This window comes from Acipenser ruthenus, chromosome 5 (assembly GCF_902713425.1).
Source record: "Acipenser ruthenus chromosome 5, fAciRut3.2 maternal haplotype, whole genome shotgun sequence".
Lineage (NCBI taxonomy): Eukaryota > Metazoa > Chordata > Actinopteri > Acipenseriformes > Acipenseridae > Acipenser > Acipenser ruthenus.
In genome coordinates this window covers 69,607,509-69,630,193 of record NC_081193.1, presented here as the reverse complement: position 1 = coordinate 69,630,193, position 22,685 = coordinate 69,607,509, and the positions used below count along the sequence as shown (strand labels likewise).

Sequence of the window (22,685 nt, the reverse complement as noted above, 5' to 3'; positions counted from 1 at the left end):
AAAACCTAAACTGCCCCAATGAACATGGAGCCATATGGTAACTTTATTATTATTATTATTATTTATTTCTTAGCAGACGCCCTTATCCAGGGCGACTTACAATCGTAAGCAAATACATTTCAAGTGTTACAATACAAGTAATACAATAAGAGCAAGAATACAATAACTTTTGTTCAAGTTCTAACTTGAGTGCATGCCTGCCACAGGCTTCCCTGAGTCCTAAAGAATGACATTTACAGACGAGAATTGCGCTGCGGCAACCGTGATTTTAGAACCTGAAATGTTAGCGAGGAAGAAGGGTCCAAAATAAGGTAAATAAGAGAGAGTTGACCGCATTCCGGTTTAGTGCTACCTAATCTGTAAGGGTTTTGGCAACACAGATTTTTTAGATTTTTATAATTGTTCTCTATTACTCCGTCAAACTGGCTCCCAAATTGATTGTCTGTGTGGCTTTGCTGTTGTCTTAAAGAAAAAAAAATCTGATGGGAGTGGATTTGCCAATTTAACTATTTTAGGGGTCGCGTTTCCCAAACACAGTTGTGGATTCACAAGTCCTTGGGAGCAGTCCAACACTGTTCAGCATAGGCTTACTGCAAAGGTTTTGCAATGTTGAATATAACATGATAAATTACATTTTTGGGACTAATTCATTAAACAAATGTCCTACAAGTGTCCTTAACTAACTAAAGAATATGTTATTAACCATGTGTGTCTGTAAACTCAAACCACATAATTGTAATAATCCAGTTGAACAGGATAGCTGCATTGAGAACAATGGTGGTACTTCACAAGCCAATTTGGGGGGAAGAAATATTTAAATGGCACTTGAAGCTATATGTACCTTTATTTAAATGACACTTGAAGCTGTTTGCTCTACAAAAAACCTGGAAAAGCAATACAAAAATAAAATCCTGTAACTTTACTATATGCAGGAGATATACCACATTATGACGAAGGATCATCTCCTTTGGATGCTTTGCACCAGGTAGCTGTTGAATATGCTTCAGCTATCAAACTTAAACCAAGGGATCCAAAACTTCACTTCCTGCTTGGCCTGGCCATTGAAGAGCAATACTATGCTTCTGAAATATACGGGCTTAAGAAAAGGGTAAGTGTGTGACTTGTGACTATCTTCCTTCATTCTCCTTTGTGTTTGGAAGATATAACCAATCGATTCACTCATGGAAAAGTGAGAAAATGTGCACTGCAACATAAGATTTATTTCACAAAGAACTTATCTCTACCTTAGATTCATGTATTTTACATAAAGACATATAAAGGAGCCTTAATCTAGTGCTTTAGTCAAATTATATTTTTACTTTTTTCATCAGACCGAAGAAGACGCCCAAGAACTCAGCAGTGCTAAAGCTGCTGGTAGAGAAGATGAAATTTTGGCCATCTGCAAACTTCATGGGTTCCAGGGAAAGCCTACGCTGGAAAATCAGCTGCAAGCCCTGGATGCTGAGTTTCATCAGCTAAAGGACCAGGGTCAGTCAGGCAGGGCAGACTACATACAGACTCTTTTCATCTGGAAATCAAAGAAGGCTGGCAAGGTAACTCCACTGGTTATTTATAGTTCAAAGAGTTTGCCCTGCATTGAAGGAGTTAAGGGTTTCTTTAGATGTTAGTCTTTTATCTGGATTTAATGGATTTCCTGAATCCTGGTGTTATATATGCTGATCAGAAAGAATCGCAATCAAACAGATTCAAATTAAAATGTTATTTTTTCCGAAACTCTCAGCTTGTAAAGCATATTTGCTAATACATTTACAGGCTGATTTTCAAAGCAGTGCTGTAAAATTTGTATTTTTTTAAAAGGAAAACTTGTACAGTATATATTACCAGGCAAAGCATAAAGCAAAAAGTTAATAAAAAAAAACAAAATAAATAAGAACATAAGAAAGTTTACAAACGAGAGGAGGCAATTCGGCCCATCTTGCTCGTTTGGTTGTTAGCAGCTTATTGATCCCAGAATCTCATCCAGCAGCTTCTTGAAGGAAAAGTGCTTCCTATTTTCTGTTCTGAATGCCCCTTTATCTAAGCTCCATTTATGACCACTGGTCCTTGTTTCTTTTTTCAGGTCGAAAAAGTCCCCTGGGTCGATATTGTCAGTACCTTTTAGAATTTTGAGTGCTTGAATCAGATCACCGCATAGTCTTCTTTGTTTAAGCCTGAATAGATTCAATTCTTTTAGCCTGTCTGCATACGACATGCCTTTTAAACCCGGGATAATTCTGGTCGCTATTCTTTGCACTCTTTCTAGAGCAGCAATATCCTTTTTGTAACGAGGTGACCAGAACTGAACACAATCTTCTAGATGAGGTCTTACTAATGCATTGTAAAGTTTTAACATTACTTCCCTTGATTTAAAATCAACACTTTTCACAATATATCCGAGCACCTTGTTGGCCTTTTTTATAGCTTCCCCACATTGTCTAGATGAAGACATTTCTGAGTCAACATAAACTCCTAGGTCTTTTTCATAGATTCCTTCTTCAATTTCATCATCTCCCATATGATATTTATAATGCACATTTTTATAGCCTGCGTGCAGTACCTTACATTTTTCTCTATTCAATGTCATTTGCCATGTGTCTGCCCAGTTCTGAATGCTGTCTAGATCATTTTGAATGACCCTTGCGGCTGCAACAGTGTTTGCCACTCCTATTATTTTGTTGTTGTCTGCAAATTTAACAAGTTTGCTCACTATACCAGAATCTAAATCATTAATGTATATTAGGAATAGCAGAGGACCTAATACTCCACTGGTTACCTCGCTCCATTTTGGGTTTTCTCCTCTAATCAGTACTTTCTGTTTTCTAAATGCTAACCACACCCTAATCCATGTGCATGCATTTCCTTGAATCCCTACTGCATTCAGTTTGAGAATGAATCTTTTATGCAGGACTTTGTCAAAAGCTTTCTTGAAATCTAAATAAACCATGTTGTATGCTTTGCAATTATCCATTGTCGATGTTGCATCCTCAAAAAAATCAAGCAGGTTAGTTAGACACAATCTCCCTTTCCTAAAACCATGCTGACTGTCTCCTAGGATACTGTTACCATATGGGTAATTTTCCATTTTGGATCTTATTATAGTTTCCATAAGTTTACATATAATAGAAGGCTTATTATATGGCTTATTTGTCTGTAGTTACCTGGTTTGGTTTTGTCTCCCTTTTTGTGGATCAGTATTACGTTTGCAATTTTCCAGTCTGTCGGTACAACCCCTGTGTCAAGAGACTGTTGCATGATCTTGGTTAGCAGTTTGTAAATAACTTCTTTCATTTCTTTGAGTACTATTGGGAGGATCTCATCCGGCCCAGGGGATTTGTTTATTTTAAGAGCTCCTAGTCCCTTTAACACTTCTGCCTCTGTTATGCTAAAGTTATTTAAAACTGGATAGGAACAGGTCGACATGTGGGGCATGTTGTTGGTATCCTCCTGTGTAAAAACCTGTGAAAAGTAATAATTTAATATATTTGCTATTTTTTTTCTTCATCTATGATTTTGCCATTTATATCTCTTAGACATTTAACCTCCTCTTTGAATGTTCTCTTGCTGTTATAATATTGGAAAAACATTTTGGAATTGGTTTTAGCCCCCTTAGCAGTGTTCATTTCTATCTCTCTCTTGGCCTTTCTAACTTCCTTTTTGACTTGAGTTTGCAGTTCCAAGTACTCTTTCTGTGTACTTTGTTTTTGGTCCCTTTTAAACGCTCTGTAAAGTGCCTTTTTTCGCTGAATATTTTTTTAATTGATCTATTAAACCATTTTGGCCATTTTGTTTTAGATTTAGATTTGTCTACTTTTGGGATGTAATTGTTTTGCGCCTCTAGTACTAATGTATCTGTTATTTACTACATTTGTAACACTGCAACCAATTTTATGATGTGTGATTTCCAAGGTCTTTTTTTTGTACAATATTGGGCTAGTGCATCAGATATGGACTTTGTTGGTAATAACTGCTAATGAATGCATGCATACATACATACATACTAAATATGTGTAGGGTTGTTTAGGATGGACGTGCAGGAGTCTTAGATGAAGAAAGCCCACTTCACCAAGCCCTTCTAAAATACCTGGATGCTTGGTCCTTGAACCCTGATAACTGGCAGTACAACTTCCACGTTGGCAGATTATTCCTGCTGCAAGGAAAAAGTGAAGTAGCACAACAACACCTGCAGACATCCCTCGCCCTCCGACCAGCTTCTCCCGCTACAAGGTAATAACTGTTGAAAAAAATTGTTAAAATCAACATGTTATCTCTGTTAGAGTATACTGTTTAAAATAGTAAAGCACCATTGAAAATGTTAAGTATGTTTCTAATACCGTTTCCACTGTTGTACCAGACCCGTGAAGAGCCGTGAAAGAGCTGTTTCCACTGTGCGTTTTGTGAAGCCGACCCTGAACCAAGCTGTGAAACTGTGGCCCGGCAAGATAAATGACTTGAATTCAAATAAAAATAGAGTGACAGCCTTTAACCTTTTATATTCCTTTAACAGGTTTTACACAGGCTTAGCTCTACTGGAGCAAAAGGAAGGACCAGGGCAAAGAGCGCAGGAAGCTGTGATGTACCTACAGGAGGGTTTAGAAGAACTAATTACTCAACAGTTTAATGCAGCAAGTGAAGACACGGAAAGGTCAGTTTGATATGTTCAGGGTTAGTGCTGGCCCTTAGCGACAGCTCCAGAATCATGTTTAGCTGTCTAGTAATATACAAAACAAGACAATTACAGACAAACAAAACAAAACACTCACGAACGTTTTTAGCTGTCACAGGGTCTCTCACAGGTCCTTACAGTTTAAAAATTCAAACCAAACGAAGGAACAGATTGCGATTCTCCGCCCCCTTTTATGCCGTCACACATGACCCCTTGGTAAACGAGTGCAACCACCTCTCCAATCTGTGGCTGCCACGTCGTTTTCCTTCCGGTTCAATGTGTTCTTCTTGAGTCTCACCTTCATCCAGACTGGCCGACTTCCTGACCCTGGGAAAGAACTGTACGACCAGCCCGTCCAAAGAACTCTGTTCTCGCTGCTTAGCGCCCTCACAGGTTGGGAGGGAGATTTACAACCAAGAATCATTGTATTTCTGTCACAATAATTTATAAAATAGTTCCGTGCACATTCAGTGAAATATGATACTTTACCTGTGACACTGCCATGAATTTGAAAGAAAATGTCCACGATTTTCACAGGGCCTTACTTATAATGTATGTAACAGGAGACAGACACAGTTATGTAACAGTTAAGTTTGTCCCAGTTACAAATAAAACCATCCATAAAGTAACATAAACCAAGATATGTGTTAAGACTAATATTATAATAACTGCATTTATCCAGCATTTTATATTGTAAACTCACAGACCAGGAGCAAGGGCTGCATGGAGTAAGCCCTGGGACTTGTGACTTTAGAAAGATGACATGCTTTCGGACTCCAAGGCTGGGAAGCAAGAGTTACTTCTCCCAAGGAGAAAATGAAGAGAAGGATAGAGGATACATTTGAGAAGACTAGAAGTCACCCCAACTAACAAGGAATGCCTAAACTTCGGGAGATCGGCACGGCCAGACCTCCGAGGCAGCCACGCGGGGCGACAGGAATTCTGAAAGAGAGAAGGGAAATTAATATGCAAAGGGGTCAGAGAGGAACACTGGCATAGATGTTAGTAAAGAATACAGGGTTTCCCCCTGGCTCAGGGAGAACCGCCCTCTCCGAGGTGAGACCGAACCGATCGGTCTCCAAGGCTGGGGAGCATGTATGCTGCCCCTAGGGGGAACCTGGAATGATAGAGAGATTGTTAAGATAGATTTGGCCAGGAGTCCCCTCTGGCTCTCTGTGGTCGAGGCTAGCTCAGCTGGGCCTAAGGTTGGGAAATGAACGTCACTTGCCTCCAAAAGAGAACCCTTGGCTCCCCGCATCTGCGCCACCAATGCAAAGCAGAAAGGTTAATAGGAAAATATAAGTTAATTATTGACAATCAATACTACAATTTTTTTTTTATTTTTATTATTATTAAGGACTAATCTCACCCGCTCAGCGGACAGGAAAAAAAAAAAAAAACATTGATTAGGAGGTGGATACTTGCAATATTCTGTTGGGCTGAATAAATATCAGGAAATGAAGAACGAATGTAAGATTGTAAGATTCCACGACGGTGGAACATCAGTGCCCCATTTTTTTTAAGAAGGTTTCCGTACCTATATGAAAGAAATGATGGGAATAGAATTGAGGGGGCAGACCAGCTTTAGAAATGAGAGGAAAGATGAGTAGAAAGACAGTTTTGTGTTATGAGGTCACGGTTAGCACTGATGACGACAGGATCAGAAGGGTTGGAGGGATTGTAGCAGGAAAGATTGCAGGATAGGGAGTAATAAGGACAAAGAGGAGTTTACAGAGGGGCACGAATTGACCCTGGCAGAGCTGGTCTGTTTTGGAGATATGAAGAAAGAGGAGATAGTGTGAATCAGGGACTAGAGAGAGGTTGCAGGAACAAAGACCCAAGGATGGAAAACTGAAAGGAGAGTAGCCAAAAATGTAAAAATCACTCTATTATTGTTTTTATTTCTATGATTTTATGTTTATATTTAAGGAAAGATGACCTGCAGGCTGTAAATCCGTTTTCCCTAATGAACACACAGTTAATAAGAGGGTTTCTTAAACTGGGAGCCTTGCTTAAAAAAATGAACTTTTCTGGAAAAATAATGACTGCTGAGGAAGTTATTCATATGTAAGTAAACTAAATGGTATACTATACACTGGTATTGTAATAATACATAGATATTTATTTAAATATACTGGCAACAGATACATGTTAGATAATGCTTATAATACAAAATGATAAATAAGATGATAAAAAAACACCTTCAAAGAAGAAAATTCTAGTCTTAATATTCTTTTTTTTGTTGTCAGCAATTTGTTTATTGAAAAGTGAGTATGTTTAAATACTGTACATGTTTGTTTATTTATTTATTTATTTATTTATTTTAGTGTGGCGGACCTCACAGCAAAGGCTTTGTGCCAGTGTCCGTTTCGGGGAGCTGTAATGCAGCAGCTGGAGTGGGGGCTCCTAGAGGCTCATTTCTTCCTCCTGGAGTCTCTGGTCCTGCAGCCGAAGAGGAAAGAGTCCTGGATAGGAAGGAGGTGCCAGGCATTATCAGCATTACTCAGGCTCACCTCCATCCCTGCCTGCAAAGAACTTTTAGATATGCAGGAAAAGGTACATCTGCCATAGACATAGTAACAAACCCATTGTAGGGTGCAACAATTAATCGATGCATTGATTATTGATCCTCTGTCCTTAAATTTCCAGAGCTTTGATTGCATATTGGTGAATCGATTTATCAAATTAGAACCCAGTTTGAAGTCTCCTGTTACCGGTTTGCATTAAAAACTTGAATGTGTGAGAATGCGCTTCTTTTAGTGCTAGTACAGTAGATAAACAACGTCAGCGTGTTGCTAGGATACACACTTTAGGCCTCTACATTTGTGCTGGACAAGTCAAATCAGAAGTAGGCCTATTGTATTCACATTTTCTTGATTTAAAAATTAAGGCGCTACCTGAATGTGCCAGCAAAAAGTGTGCCTAGCAAGAGGGTCTTTTCTGCTACTGGTAATATTAGAACAGCAAAACGGTCTAGGCTTAACCCCGGAAATGCTGATATGTTGATATTTTTTAATAAGAATATGCACATAACATAAATGGATATGCAGTGTCCTGAATCTACCGATTACCTTCTTTTGTTTCAAAGCATGTTGTGTTTGGATTATATGGCAATATTATATAAAAGAAGCTGAATTTAGTACAGTAGTTAAATTAGTCAGGATTCGTGAGATTAAATCAAATGTTTTGCTTTGGACATAGACTGTTAACAGTAATTAACAACCATAGTTCAGATAGAAATGACTTCTGTTAAAATATAGTATTTTATTATTATCATTACAATGTTAAAGGGACATCTGATGTGGACGCACGCATATTCTTTTCAGTTGTTTAAAACTCAAGTCCTTTGTATTTGGTATTCATTCAGTATAATTTTAGGTCTAGATGTGGAGTTATACAATAGTGGAGTGGTCTGAGGCACATCTTCTTTGACCAGCCTTTCGCTTTTCTTCGTTACACGGGGTTTCAAATTCTGTTTTGTGTTTGGCTTGTAAATGTCTTTTTAAGTTACTTGTATTTCTGTAATTGGTGCTTACCTTTTTTAAACATATTTTGCAAGTTGGGGCTCCCGAGTGGCGCATCCAGTAAAGGCGCTCCACGTGAGTGCAGGATGCGCTCTATAGCCTGCAAGTCGAGAGTTCGAATCCAGGCTATTCCTTTGCCGATTGAGGACGGGAGCTCCCAAGGGGCGGCGCACAATTGGCCGAGCGTCGCCCGGGGGAGGGAGGGTTAGGTCGGTCAGGGTGTCCTCGGCTCACCGCGCACCAGCGACCCCTGTAGTCTGGCCGGGCGCCTGCGGGCTTGCCTGTAGCTGCCCGAGAGCTGCGTTGTCCTCCGATGCTGTAGCTCTTGGGTGGCTTCATGGTGAGTCTGCAGCGTGAAAAAAAGCGGTCGGCTTGACGGCACACGCTTCGGAGGACAGCATGTGTTCGTCTTCGCCCTCCCGAGTCAGCGCAGGGGTGGTAGCGGTGAGCCGACCGTAATAAATAATTGGCTATTCCAAATTGGGAGAAAATAATAAAAAATAATTGGCAACGACTAAATTAAAAAAAAACAAACAAAAAAAAAAACATATTTTGCAAGTGCACAATTGTTTTTAACCTTTGTTAAATATTCGAAAACTAAACTTTTATGTTTAGCTGCGGGAGGGGTGCTGCTAGCATTGTCAGACATTTTCGCGAATGGTCAAAAATGTCAGAAAACCGACACGGTTTTAATGGTCCAACTCAGTTTTGTTTTTTTCTCAAAAATTTAAACCATTTAAAGCACAGCCTTAGAAATTAGGTTGCCAATTTGCACCACTAATTATCAGCAAAGATAATTTGATGTGGGAGATGTAATTCAGTTGTAGATATTTTAGCTATTATTTACAAGTAATGTATAAATCACGGAATATGTGCATTACTAAAAAAAATCAGTTTTGACACTGCTTTACTAACCAGGCATTAGAATTTTTTTTTTCCTAACCTGTTTGTATGGTGACCTGAAAGTGAAACACACTTTGGGCCAAATATTGAAAGATATTACGAATTTATACAACTCTGCTTGTACTGCAAATGTCTAAATGCGCAAGTCTGTTAAATTTAAAGAAGTTGCTGGGAAATTGTTACTATCGCAAGGCTGCAGAAATGAATACATTTAAATGATCTGAAGAGGAAATGAATCGCAACTCAGACTACACTCAACTGATGCAGTTGTATTTGCGGACAAGGGACAATGGCTCAAAGAGTTCAAAAGCAGAGAAAGAGCACATTTACTGAAGAAGAGATTATAATAATAAACAAAAAGGAAAAATAAAAATAAAAATAAGATTTGGCACTAAACAATGTGAAAAGTATTAAAACTATACCACGCAATTACAAATAATGATTATATTAGTTTTCATATTTAATACATTAACATTTTTCCAGACCAAGGCAAACCTGGACACTAAATCAATGATAAATGTCTAACCATACCACATGATTAAAGAAGTATGAACTCATATAGTAATAATGCTTTATATTACATGGATGATAGCTATAGTTACACTTTTGCCCATGCTAAAAAAAAGCACCTTTGTGACATCAGAAAGTCGTATTGCATGGTTACCCGTGCAGTTTGACTTTCTCTGTCAGTCCAGATTCGCTCGAGCAAAAAACGTTTGTTACAAAAAACGTTTTGTCCCGTTTTCAAAACCCATCTGACACAAATTTGTGTTAATCAACAAGAAAATGTAAACACATCCAAGAAAACCAAATACGACTTGGCTCTGGTAAAATTTAATCTAAATCTTACGAAAAAAGAGTTCAAACCTCAGCCCTATTACCCCTTTTCCACTTGCACACCCGAGCAATGAGTGCTCCAGGCCCTCACTGCTCGGGTGGTTTTCCAGTAGCAAATTACCCGACCCGTACCATGAAACTCCAGCCTCGCAACGTATCTGAATCTGGCTCAGGGCCGAAGCAGGCTGTTGGCAGGGTTATTGCATTTCGTCATGACGCTCAATCGTCATTCCAAGAGAAAGTGACAACCCCCAGAACCACAACCGGTAAATGTTTTCCTAACTCCGTACCTTTACGCCGCGGGACACATAACAACACTCATCTGACTGAAATACAAAATAAAATAACTCTGTCTCTATAATGCACACAATGAAGTAAAAATGTAAATTTCCATGAATTAACCATGCATAAAGCACCATGTAATCAAAGCTATATATATATATATATATATATATTTTTTTTTTTTAATTAGCAGTTTTTACACTATAAATATCCTGGCTAAACAGCAGTCGGGAGTTCAGTTCGAAGTGAGGGGAAGAGAAAATGGGCTTGCCCTAGGTTGCCAGAGTGGGGCTGAAGCGTCTCGTCTCCCAGAGAAAGCCGCAGCTCCTCTCACAGCAAAAAAAGTAAATACATTAGGAAAGATAACCACGTAATAGGCCTAATATTTATTTAGTTATAAAACGAATGTTGAATAAGATGTCTGTGTTATAAAGTGCCAGCACAGCTTTTCTTCAGTTCAGATACTGTATCAAAAGGGAGCGACAGAAACGGAAGTTAGACTGAGAATTTGTTTACAGTTTGAACACCAGTACTGTATTCACTGTAGAAATATTGCACGAATCACTAGTATAGTATAGGGAATTGGGGAACATGCTGTAGGAGCGTTATATCTGAGGCACGTTATAACCGAGAGCCTTATAGCGAGGGAGCACTGTATAGATATTATGGCTGGCACTATTGATAGATGCATAAAAAAAAATTAGAAACGTTAAACCACATGTCGTTTCATTTTATAAGGACGTAATTAATTATGTACACCTGTAATACGGTCCCCTGTCTTTGCTTCCTTTGTTTAGGTATGTATTTCAGCACACACACACACACACGCATTTTCAGTACTTTTCCGCAATAAAAAAAAAATCCATGATAAAAAAATATTTTATTGAATTTATACTTAGTTCTATTTTTGCAGTCTGTGACATTTAATGTAATCGACTCAGCACGTTCATTATGCATGACGTCTCTCAGCTCGGCTCGCCTTTCTTTCTCTAGTGTAAACGCAACTCAAGCTACCCGAGCCGTGCCAGGCTGGCTCTACTCGGCACCGGCTCGGCTCGGGTATGCAGGTGGAAAAGGGGTATAAAAGTGCTGCTGACGAAGCTACTCTCTCTCCTTGCCTTGCTGTCTCCTAGCAACATTGCTATAGGGACGGGACCTTTCTACAGAGGCATCGGGATTGCTGCCAAATAAAGAACTATATTTCCTTTAGCAACATGCCTTGTCTTTTTTATAGACCCAGTAGGTGGCATCTTTTTAAAGATTACAATTCTGAATTCAACATTTGTTATTGTGTTTATACCTTTCAAAAATATAGCAGTGAGTAGCCTATGAACCCTGAAAGGTACTTTCTATTATGAGCTTGCAGTTTATTCTATATTTAATATATAGAGGCTGAGTAATCATGTGGTATAGTTTTCAATACGTTTCACACTGTTTTAGTGCCCCTCCCGGGCAGTTGATATTATATATATATATATATATATATATATATATATATATATATATATATATATATATATATATATATATATCATGATTTGAAATTTGAGTTAACAAAAAACTTCTCAGATTTGAAAAATCTGCCAAATCCACTGCTGGAGGACCTGCCTCAAAGCCGATCACTTTAACAGAAAAAGGGTCTCTCAAACAATTCCCATAGTTGGGTGTGCTCAGAGCCCAGCTAAACCATTAGTGCCACAAATATCTGTTTTTACTGTACGAATATCTGAAAATGAGCTGCTAAAATTACCTGAGACCTCTGTTGGTGCTGTTGGAGCTGCAGACATTTTAGAGTGAATATGTCAAGACACAGATATTTGCTTTTTGATTCATATTTAATAATGAAAATAATACATTTGTTGAATATTTAACGACAGTATTCATATTTTTTTTCAGTTCTCGCACTGCTCAACAACTCAAACTAAAGTTAATTTAAACAAAGGTTAATGAGCTCTGAATTCCCTCTTGATAGGAGTAAAGAGTGTTTAAATAGTAATTTTGCTTGTTTGCGAATTAGTTAGGTAAAGTGAAACATATGCAACACATTCCATCCCCTTCCCCCAACATTGTGATTAGCGGAAAACATGTTTTTTGAATTTCACACTTGTAGGTGGACTTTAATTATATCCTCCTCCAGTTGAGGAAAAAACACTCAAGGCAGAATTGAGGCCTTGTTAAACTCAATCTGTCCCTTTGTCTTTTGTTCTGCAGGTTTGCCAGTTAGGTGTTATAGCAACTCCCTGCAACAGTCATGCTCTGTACCTGCTTGGCGTAGCACAGCTTGATCAGTACGACAACAATTCAGATTCAGAGAATGCCCAAAACTCCATCAGAGATGCTCGCCACAGTTTCCAAGCCAGCATTAACCTTGAAAACAAGTCAGCATTTGGGCCTCCCCCAACAGAAATATCAGGTAATTAGTAAATCTTAGTGTCCAGCAGGTGGCAGCATGGGCTGTATCTGGCTTGACGTGACATTTGAATGTTGGAAGTGGCGAGTATATGCCTTCCCTTCCTGTGTCAGTTTGGATATTTGTGGTGTATACCTCCCTTTTTTAACAATCTCAAATTTTTCTGAGAAAGTTTTTGAAAATGGATTCGTAAAAAATCGACTACGGTGTCTCCGTTGTCTGATGATTTTTTTTTTTTTTTAATTTGTAAAAAGCAATTCTAAATATTCCTTCGAAGCTCTCAATATAATTCTCAATAACAGTCTCTAATATTAGCAATATCGCACGAAATTCAGCTATTCTTACACAGCACACCCTAGCATATTTATGTCCTGTCTCTGCTCGCTAATGATTGGACAGCTGCATAATAAGGGGCAGATCTTTGACTCTCCCATTGGTTAAACCTACTCAAGACTTTCATACGTTTATGCCCCGCCTCCGCTCACTTATGATTGGACTGCCACAGACAAAATGCAGATCTTCTATTGGTTGATTTTATTTTATATACAAAAATATAATTCTGCACGATTTCATTGTAAAAAAAAAAAAAAACTGTGATCAATTTTAGTTGATTAATCGGTCTGATTAATCTGTTAATCGGAGCAGTCCTAATATATATATATATATATATATATATATATATATATATATATATATATATATATATATATATATATATATAAATAAATAAATGAATGAACCAATAGTACAGCACTTCACCAGTCAGGGACATGACATAAATGATGTCAAGTTTGTAGTATTAGAACAGCTCAAATTAGACAATGCGACATATAGAAGAATAAAAGAAAGTAAATGGATAAATAGACTGAACACGATTATGCCAGCGGGACTCAACAGAAAAGAATGAACTAATTAACTTCAATAAATATATAACATTTAAATAAATAAACAAAATTCATTAAAAAGTTGTGCATACTGATGCGCTGAGGAGGCCAAATCTAGACTGATCCTCAGAGCCAGCATTGCATGATATAATAAAAATATAAGTTTATATAAAGTAGTGTTAATTAGAATTAATACAGATTCAAAGATAGAAGTAAAAATGATGTCACAATATGTAGAACACCATTACATCATGTAAGAATAAATGATAGTTTTCAATGTAAACAATAACAAGTAGTTGTCATTCTGTCAAAAACCTATAAATACCTCCAATGTTTTGATTCAAACACAGGCTCCCTTGAGAAAGATATGTACAACATATCGAAACGTTGAGCAGCTGGCTCTTTGAGCTAAAATATATATATATATATATATATCTCCAGTCAGTGCTCCACCACCTGTCCATCGCAGAGTCCTCCAGGAATCTCTAGAGGAAAATATACTTGAACTTTGACCCATTCGAGTCCTAGAGACCATCACTTTCAATTCAAACACAAAATGTCTCGTTTTCACTCGACAACACCCACAGTACAGAAATGTTCATTAATGATCAACAAAATGAGAAAAGGTACAAAAAAAAAGATGTAAAGCTGGTACATTCGTATCTCGGAGAAACGGATAACGACATAGAACGTCAGTACAGTACTGAAATACTATGTTTAAAAAAACCGAACTGTACTGCTGAACCTTGTCTTCTTTAATATTAGCATCACAAGGGTATCCACGTATTATAAGAAATAGTAGATGGGCCTCTTTAGTGAGTTACAGGAATGTAATTCCATCTCGGGTTTCTGTGACAGTTTATAAGCTCGACCTTCGGTCTCATAATTTATGACATCATGGAAACCCTCGATGAAATTACATTCCTGTAACTCAATGAAGCCCATCTATTATTCTCTCTCTCTCTCTCTCTCTCTCTCTCTCTCTCTCTCTCTCTCTCTCTCTCTCTCTCTCTCTCTCTCTCTCTCTCTCTCTCTCTATATATATATATATATATATATATATTTATTATATGTGGATAGTAGCCAGGGCTTACAGTTTTAGACAACCAGTATTCAGACCAATATAAAACTTGATTGGGCATCTGTAACAGGGGTGTTCAATTACTGTGTGGGTATCCGCTGAGAGACGAGAGAGACACAGAGGGTTTGACATTGAAACGCCGCTCATGCATCCAAGTTTTATTATTGATCACACAGGCAGTTGTAATAGTAGGTGGCCGCCACTAGGGTACCAACAATGATATCCCTAGTGCAGGAGAACATACACAAACACAGTGTACATACTTACAAAAATGCAAAACAAAAACACTTGTCAAAACAAAGCTAGTAAATAAAAGGTGGCCACACTTGGACCATGCGCTATTCCCGCTACACAGGGAGGTCCCGCCCAGGAACCTTCTCCCTACACAAACTAAATAAACTTTGATGGGATTAAAATCCCCTAAATTAATCCCTACCATAAACATTGGAGTTATCCCAGTATACACACAGTGATAATCTCCAAACACACAAACAGAACCCTGGTATGCACGCAGTCATTCTTGGCTTGTACACTCACCCTGGTTCAGACACACAGTCATAAGGCTTTCAACTTGTAAACAAAGCACAGGACAAAAGGACTGGTATTCAGCTGCTTTTTAAAGGCATGTGGCCAAGGTTAATTGATAATCAATTAGTCAATTAACGCCTGGCCACCCGCTGCACATTAAATTTAAATTAGACAGGGAGGGAAGTCTAACCTCCCAGCCCTGCCATATCCAGCACACACTTTTTTAAAAAACAAATTAAACAATGTTTATTTACAAATCAAACAAAACCATATTTTCTTTAAAAGCCCGAAACAAAACCTATTATTTACAGGGAGAACTAATATTTTTCAACTTTATATTTAAGCAATGTATGTGATGTTAGAAATATCAGCCTTTTTCTATGTCAACAGCATTAATATTTGTTTTTGATTTTGAGCTTTTGCTGGTGTGTTATGTGTTCAAGGGAAAAACTAGTTAAATTGTTTTATTTTTTTATTCTACTAAATCAGGTCAAAAATGGTGGCAGGATTGGGTTATGAGAGAGAAAGAGAAAGCTTCTGTGCAGTTCCAGCAATCCCTCAAGCCAGAGGGGGCTCCAGCTACAAGCCCTGCAGGAAAAGGAGTGGCTCGAGGGAGGGGTGTCACTGCCAGAGGAGGGGTCGCTCCTAGGGGAGGCACTGCAGCGCAAAGGGGTGCTGCTGTAAAAACTGCTGCTCCCACTGCAAGGTAACATCTACACCATATGGTACAGCCTATGAATGGGGTTGCACTACTGCAAGAAGTCTCTAATTTCAGTATGTGTTGTACACTAAGGGGGTTATTTTCAAAGCTTGGTAAAATATGTTGGCTAAATCTCTACACATTTATTTAAACAAAATAACAACCAAATGGCATATATATTTAAGTAAATTAAATAAATAAATGCTTATTTATAGTTATTAAAATCTTCATACCAAGTTTTGAAGATCCTTTAGTCTGCAGTAGTGAGAGCTTGTTCTGTGTGCCTTCTCCAGAGTACATAGCTCGGATCAAAGGGAGGCTCTTTTATCTTCTTTTATAACTCTGCACATTGTCAGTGTTATTAACCCGTGCAATTAAAAAAACACCAAATTGAAAGTAGAAAAAAGTAAACATGAAAACAGAACTGAAACTAATACAATGCAGGTAATTACTCCCCAAACACCTTATATAATTTGAAACAATATCATTTGTGTGTATAGAAAGTTCAGTAGTAACACAATACAAACTCCATACCGACTTCTGTGTACAGTGGATATCCATATCCCCAAATGTGTCTAAAAGAATAGTTTAAAATGCTGCATCTGGATTTGTGAGATACACTGCCAAAAGTTAGAGAATGTCATTAGTAGCCACAATGCTGGTGCATGGTTCGAAACAGATGTGTCTTGTCTGATGTTGAAGGTTTCTGTGATTCATGCCACTGTGAGCTACATCTGTCATTTACAATTTCTGCAAATGCTACCATTCCAGAAAGACCCAGGACATTATTTTGACACACAATGATAAAGTACTGGAGGAGCAGTGGTAATGAAACAGGTGCACAATCAGCAGATACATACAGCTGTAAATGAAGAAGTTGTGGTCACCACGCCTTGACTTTCAGTTCCCTTTTATTCTTATTTAAAAGTACATTTAATATTTAAATTTACTTTTGGCTTGTATTATGTATTATAGATTGAAGAATGTCAATTGTAGTTAAAGTGGCATACAAAAATATAAGTAGTTTACATTTTCTCTGCTTTCTGTGCAGTAACAGAATTTTCATACTCTTGGAAGCAATATGACCTACAACTGTTTTCTAAAGCTCTTTAAAATATGTTGCCCCTGCTTCCAACTGTATTAATACCCTCATTTGACTATATTGCATTTCCTTGACTTTTCCACCAGGGGGCGAGGTGGAGCTGTGACTCCAGCAAAGCCAAGTGGGACAAGCAAAGCTACTTACAAAACAAATTCTAAAACACAGCTTCCTGGCACAAGTTCTGAGAAACCAGACAGCAGTCAAGACAAAGTAAAACCAGCAGCAGCTGAAGGTGAGACAGACTATAATAAAGTGAAATGCAATGTCCCCTTATTTCTGCAAGGATTATCAAGCAAAATATGTCTAAAACTTTAGCTTTGAATACTGAAAACATGGACTCCATGGTGCTAAAAACTGTGAACTTTCAGTATTCATGCCAGGAAGCTCATACCAAAGGCAGAAAACGTTATATATCTCTTATAGCCCAAATTACCTGAGCACGTATATCAAAGCTGCTCCTTTAAGAGCCCTGTATGCGTCAGACGTCATCTCCGCCCCAAGGAGATAAATATGACTGACGCATAAGGCTCAGTGCCATTTTCCCTTCAGGCCTGCTGCGTTGGAGTGAACGACCTTGAAGGGTAGTGGTTACATTTCTATTTCAGGGAACCAGAGTTTTCATAATAGCCTAACGTTCCCTTTCAAGTATGAAATGTAACCATTACCGAATGGGCTACAATACCCAAACCGTCAAATGTGCTAAAAAGGAAGATAAAATGCCTTTAGCATTCTGGAAGAGGACCGATAAGGGTCCATGGCATATAGACCACAGTACAGTGAGGGAGAACCCTCATGCAGTGTATATACTGTAAGGTTACACTGAGTAACCTCAGCATTTAACACCAGAATTCCAGTTTGTATAGCTAACCACCCCGGGACTTAAAGCAGAACATAATAAAAATGTGTTAGCAGAATGAGTAGCTGCCCTTAACACTGGTCCCAAAACCAGGGTCCTGCAGATCTACGACATTCAGTCTGTAAAAGTATGAGGCGTGGCCCATACTGTTCCCATGCACAGCCTGAACTTGACGATGATCAGTGGTTGGTGGATTTGGGATTTGGGATTTCTCACTGATATCAACTGCCATCTCAACACATTAAATATATCTATGCACCTTCTCTTATCCTAATCACCAGCATCAGAAAGTTTATGTTGCAACTGCCACTAATGTCAACTCAGCTCCAGTGTTGGGATTGCACCCTTTAAATGTGTCACTAACAAATCTACTTACTTAGGAATTTCAGTTACCCATGATTACAGTAATTTCTTATAATCTAATTTTACTCCACTGTTACAGCACAGTAAACAAAACCTTACCAGCTGGCTCCCTCTCTCACTTGTGGGTCACATTAACTCTGTTAAAATGAATATACTTTCCAGGTACCTGTATCTTTTTCAGTGCATTCCATCCTTCTTCAATACATTAGACCAAATTATGTGAAGATGTATCTGGAATAATAAACAGCCTTGTATTTGAAAGGCCTTCCTCAAACCTTCAAAACCATCAGGGGGTTTGGTACTCTCCAACTCAGCTAATATCCGTACCATGTTATATTGGATGCTTTCTCGCTCACTGCACAACACTACAATCTGGTTACATGTGGAGGCTCTTTCCTGTCGTTTCACATCTCTACCAGCTCTATTATGCTCCTCCCTACCTTTATCCATCTCCAAATTTAGCGACAATCCTGTAGTGAGACACTCCCTCAGAATATGGACACAGTTTAGACGGACCTTTGGTTTCCAAGCATTCTATAACCGTTTCCACTGTCTTAGGAAATGGGGCCTTTCGTATCTGGCATAGCAAAGGTATTAATTCCCTCTCCAATCTGCATTTAGACAATATTTTTGCATCATTTGAACAGCTTTTGCAGAAGTTTGCTTTACCGCATGCCCACTTGTTCTGCTACCTTCAGTTCCGTAACTTTGCTCATAGCAGAATGGCCCAATTTCCACATTTATCTGTTATGACCACAATGAACTCAATCCTAAACATAAAAGCAGAACATAAGGGCGTAATAGCCCAAATCTCATTATGTGTACCCTTCATTGCCTCTCACTGTCTACTCTGAAAACCTTATGGGAGCAGGATCTGTACACATCCTGATCAATGAATGGGAATCGATCCTCTCTCGGGTACACTCCTCTTCAGTCTCTGGCAGGCATGGGCTAATCCAATTTCAAATTCTCCACCGCATTCACTGATCTAAAGTCAAATTTTCTAAGATTTATCCAGTATGGATCCAACTTGTGATAGATGTAAGCAGGCTCCGGCCTCCCTCATGCATATGTTTTGATCTTGTCCCAGGTTGGAATGTTTCTAGAATTTCATTTCTAAGACCTTCTCCCAGATAATACAAGTCACTTTTAACCCTTCACCACTTGTTGCACTGTTTGGAGCTGTGACCAACACCATCCTCATCTCAAAGATACAGTCTGACTCTGGCCTTTGATCAGCTCGACCCCCAGCACCTCACCTGCTCTTTCCTTCTGATTCAGGCTCTCATTTGCCCTTTTACCATGGCCAAGCATGACTGAATGAAGAACCAGGCCTGAAAATGTTTGCCACATCTGCTGTATGTCCTCGTTCTTCTTCAAAGCTTTTTTTTTTCAAATGACTGAACATAACAAATGTGTGTGTGTATATAATCCAGCGCTGTCAGTAGAACGTGAAACAAGCAATGTGATTGGTCGAGCAAGGTTCCAGCTGTCCGTATATTGGATGGATACGGACAGTTGGAGCCTTGTCCCAACTATTTGTTATTCAATTGAAATGGTGGCATTGCTTATATTTTAGTCAGTGAATGTGTTTTTTATTATTTCTTTATCTATGTAATTTATTTGCCAGTTTCGAGCATTTGGATGTGTTGTTGGGTCTGGTGGCCCTCAGGTCTGTTTAGGGCCACACATGCGGCCTTTCCATTCATTTCAGTTGCCCACCACTGGTGTAGACGCTGCTCTGACATTCTGAAGAGTCTCAATGACTTTGTCAGATAACCCAATACGGCTCAAATGTGTCTGCTCAGGCCCAAAGCTGCAGATGAAGTTCACAACCTCCAGGCGAAGTCTCCATTCTGAACTGTTGGGAGCCTCCTCTCGAGAGGTCAGCCGCCCAGTTCCTCACCCCTGGCAGCTGAACTGTTTTTACTGAAAGCAAGTTCTCGTGAGCCCACAGCAAAAGCTCCCAGGCAATATGATTGAGACCGAGAGACCGGAGACCACCCTGGTGGTTGATGTAAGCCACCACTGCGGTGTTGTCTGTACAGAGCAACACATGTCTCCCTTGTATCTCTCAGAAAAAATGCTGCTGGGCCAGCTGAACTGCTTGCAGCTCCAAAATATGTATGTGGAGACCCTCCCATGGGGGTTCCCACACTCCCTGTACCCACAAGCCATTCCAGACAGCACCCCAACCTAGGTTGGAAGCGTCTGTAGTTACCACCTCTCTCCTCATGACACTGCCCAGAGCTGTGCCCAAGTACAGATGAAGTGAAATTATTTCAAACTATGAAATGAGAGAAAAAGTGAATATATTAAACTTATCTCCGTATTTATGACTAGAAAGTCAGAGCTCGCTCCTTTCCCAATCTCAAGTAGTCTGAAAGAAAAAAAGCGCTGAGCCTTTTCCGTCACTCGTATTTATCTCCTGGGGGAGGAGGAGACGTATGACGCATAAGGGGCTCTCGAAGGAGCAGCTTTGATATAAGTGCTCACGTAATTCGGGCTATAAGAGATCTATCCCATTCGGTAATGGTTACAGTTTGTACTTCAAAGGGAACATGATAATCGTATGTTGTTAATATATACAAAACGCCCAATCCCAATAATACTGCATTATATATTAAATAATTTATAGAAATAATGTATTATGCACAATAATCATAAGCATACATGTACTTGATCTGATACATTTTGTTCTTATAAAAGTATGAGAAATATATACAGTAGGTATGTTATACATCAATGTTATTTCGTAACACTACACTTATCAAGAAAATCATAATTTATAGATCTGTACATATTTGTTTTAGCCAGTAGTGTTCAAGAGAGTACTGGAACTCCTAGTCAAGATGAAAGTTCACCTCCAATAAACCGGAAATCTCACTTCCACCATCTTGGCCTGGCACGTGCCCTGTCGCGCAATGAGGAAACTCAAGAAGAGGCCTGCATACTGTACCAGGAAATTATTGTAATGTCACCAGATGTATGTACAACCAAGCTATTATGATTATAACTCACGTTCTTTCTACATACTCTAATGGTAATTTTTTACGGGGAAGTTTCAAACCGCTATAATAAATATAGTATACCACACCACTTGCACAAATTACGGTAGTGCATTTGTCAAAAAAAATACTGCTATTTTTGTATCACTAGGCTTCAAATGTTGTTAACCAATACTTATACCCACTTAATTTGCATAATATATATATATTTGTTCATGTTTTAAATTCAATATTATGTGATCCTAATCCTCAGTTACTGTATTTGGCATGTTTTATAGTCACCAGCACATTTTACCCGTACTATCTGGTAGAATGAGGAGTGTACCAATTATTTTTTTCCTCCTGAAACAGTCCACTTTTCCATTTCCATTGCAAACAGTTTCAGAAGGTAAATTAATCAACTGTGCAGAAACCTAGTGCAGTACAGTACCTTCCTCAGGCATGTATAAAATCAGCCTTTCTAAAACATCCATGCCAAATATTAATGAGTGCAGAAACAGTAACAACTGATGATTTATAATTATAAGAGCACATATCGTGGGTTAATACATATGCAATCGTTATAGAACCTCGAGGCGTGTTCCCTACTTCTCTAGTGAATGTAACTGCATTGACGATGATGGGACAGCCTGTCTTGCTTTCTTACACTGGTACTAATTCTTCACTATTTATCTCATTCTTGCAGTTATTCATTTCTTCTTATCCCGTGTTTGAACCAGAATACCAAATAACCTGAAACTTGATTAAAACGCTACAAACAGTATTTTGTTTTGTTTTTAGTTTCGTGATACATACATTGAACTTGCTGATCTACTAATGAAGACTAATCCACTTGCTGCAGTAGATATTTACTGCAAATTTCCTATGAAGCCTGTCAAGGAACAGACATTCGAGGATGCCTTTATCACTGGAGAGATTGTACGTATTTTGATGAAACAGGAAATGTATGATCATCCCAAGTTAGCCTCCAACATGATTGATTATGGAAAGGTCATGGGAACAGGTAGGAATTATTTTTCATTCAAATTTGAGTTACAAAAAGTATGTTTTACTTATCTATTAAATGTATTTACAAATTAATAAATTTGAGTTGTGTTACTATTGCTTTTATTCTCTAACTTAGTAAATGTAGGTTGTTTGGAAATGTTATAATGCCAGTGACTAAGTCACTAATATATTAATTCTGACAATGTTGGTTTGTGTTTTATAGGATGCATAGAGAAATACATTACTAAGCTTGATGAGAAGTTTAAAACAAACCTCTTGAAGACAATTTATGCTGGCATCCACGATAAATCTGTTGATGACAAAGATCTTCAGGATTTCTTTCGCTTCAAATGTTGGCTCTAAATGTATTTGTTCTTTATATCTGGATAGCGATGATGCAGTTTGTTTTGATATAAAACCCTAACTGTGGTAAGCACAATCATTTCTGTTTGTAACCTGTAAAGAACCATAGTTGTACTCTTTTAAGGTACTTGTATCTCTGCTAAAACAATAAACACTTTTATGTCCACACCTTTTGCCTTAATTGAACAATACAA

At 38.4% G+C, this 22,685-nt stretch overlaps 1 protein-coding gene across 1 annotated transcript; it reads left to right on the top strand.

Annotated features, from left to right (window-relative positions):
• The first annotated feature begins 24 nt into the window (after positions 1-24).
• On the top strand, positions 25-22,654 carry LOC117402242 (uncharacterized). Its single transcript, XM_059024791.1, has 13 exons — positions 25-37; positions 933-1,108; positions 1,332-1,553; positions 4,022-4,224; positions 4,505-4,642; positions 6,593-6,730; positions 6,991-7,219; positions 12,421-12,622; positions 15,602-15,818; positions 17,001-17,146; positions 20,947-21,119; positions 21,922-22,144; positions 22,352-22,654. Exons 1-13 carry the CDS (start codon positions 25-27, stop codon positions 22,489-22,491), a joined length of 2,220 nt encoding a protein of 739 aa, XP_058880774.1. The 3' UTR covers positions 22,492-22,654.
• The last annotated feature ends 31 nt before the right edge of the window (positions 22,655-22,685 follow it).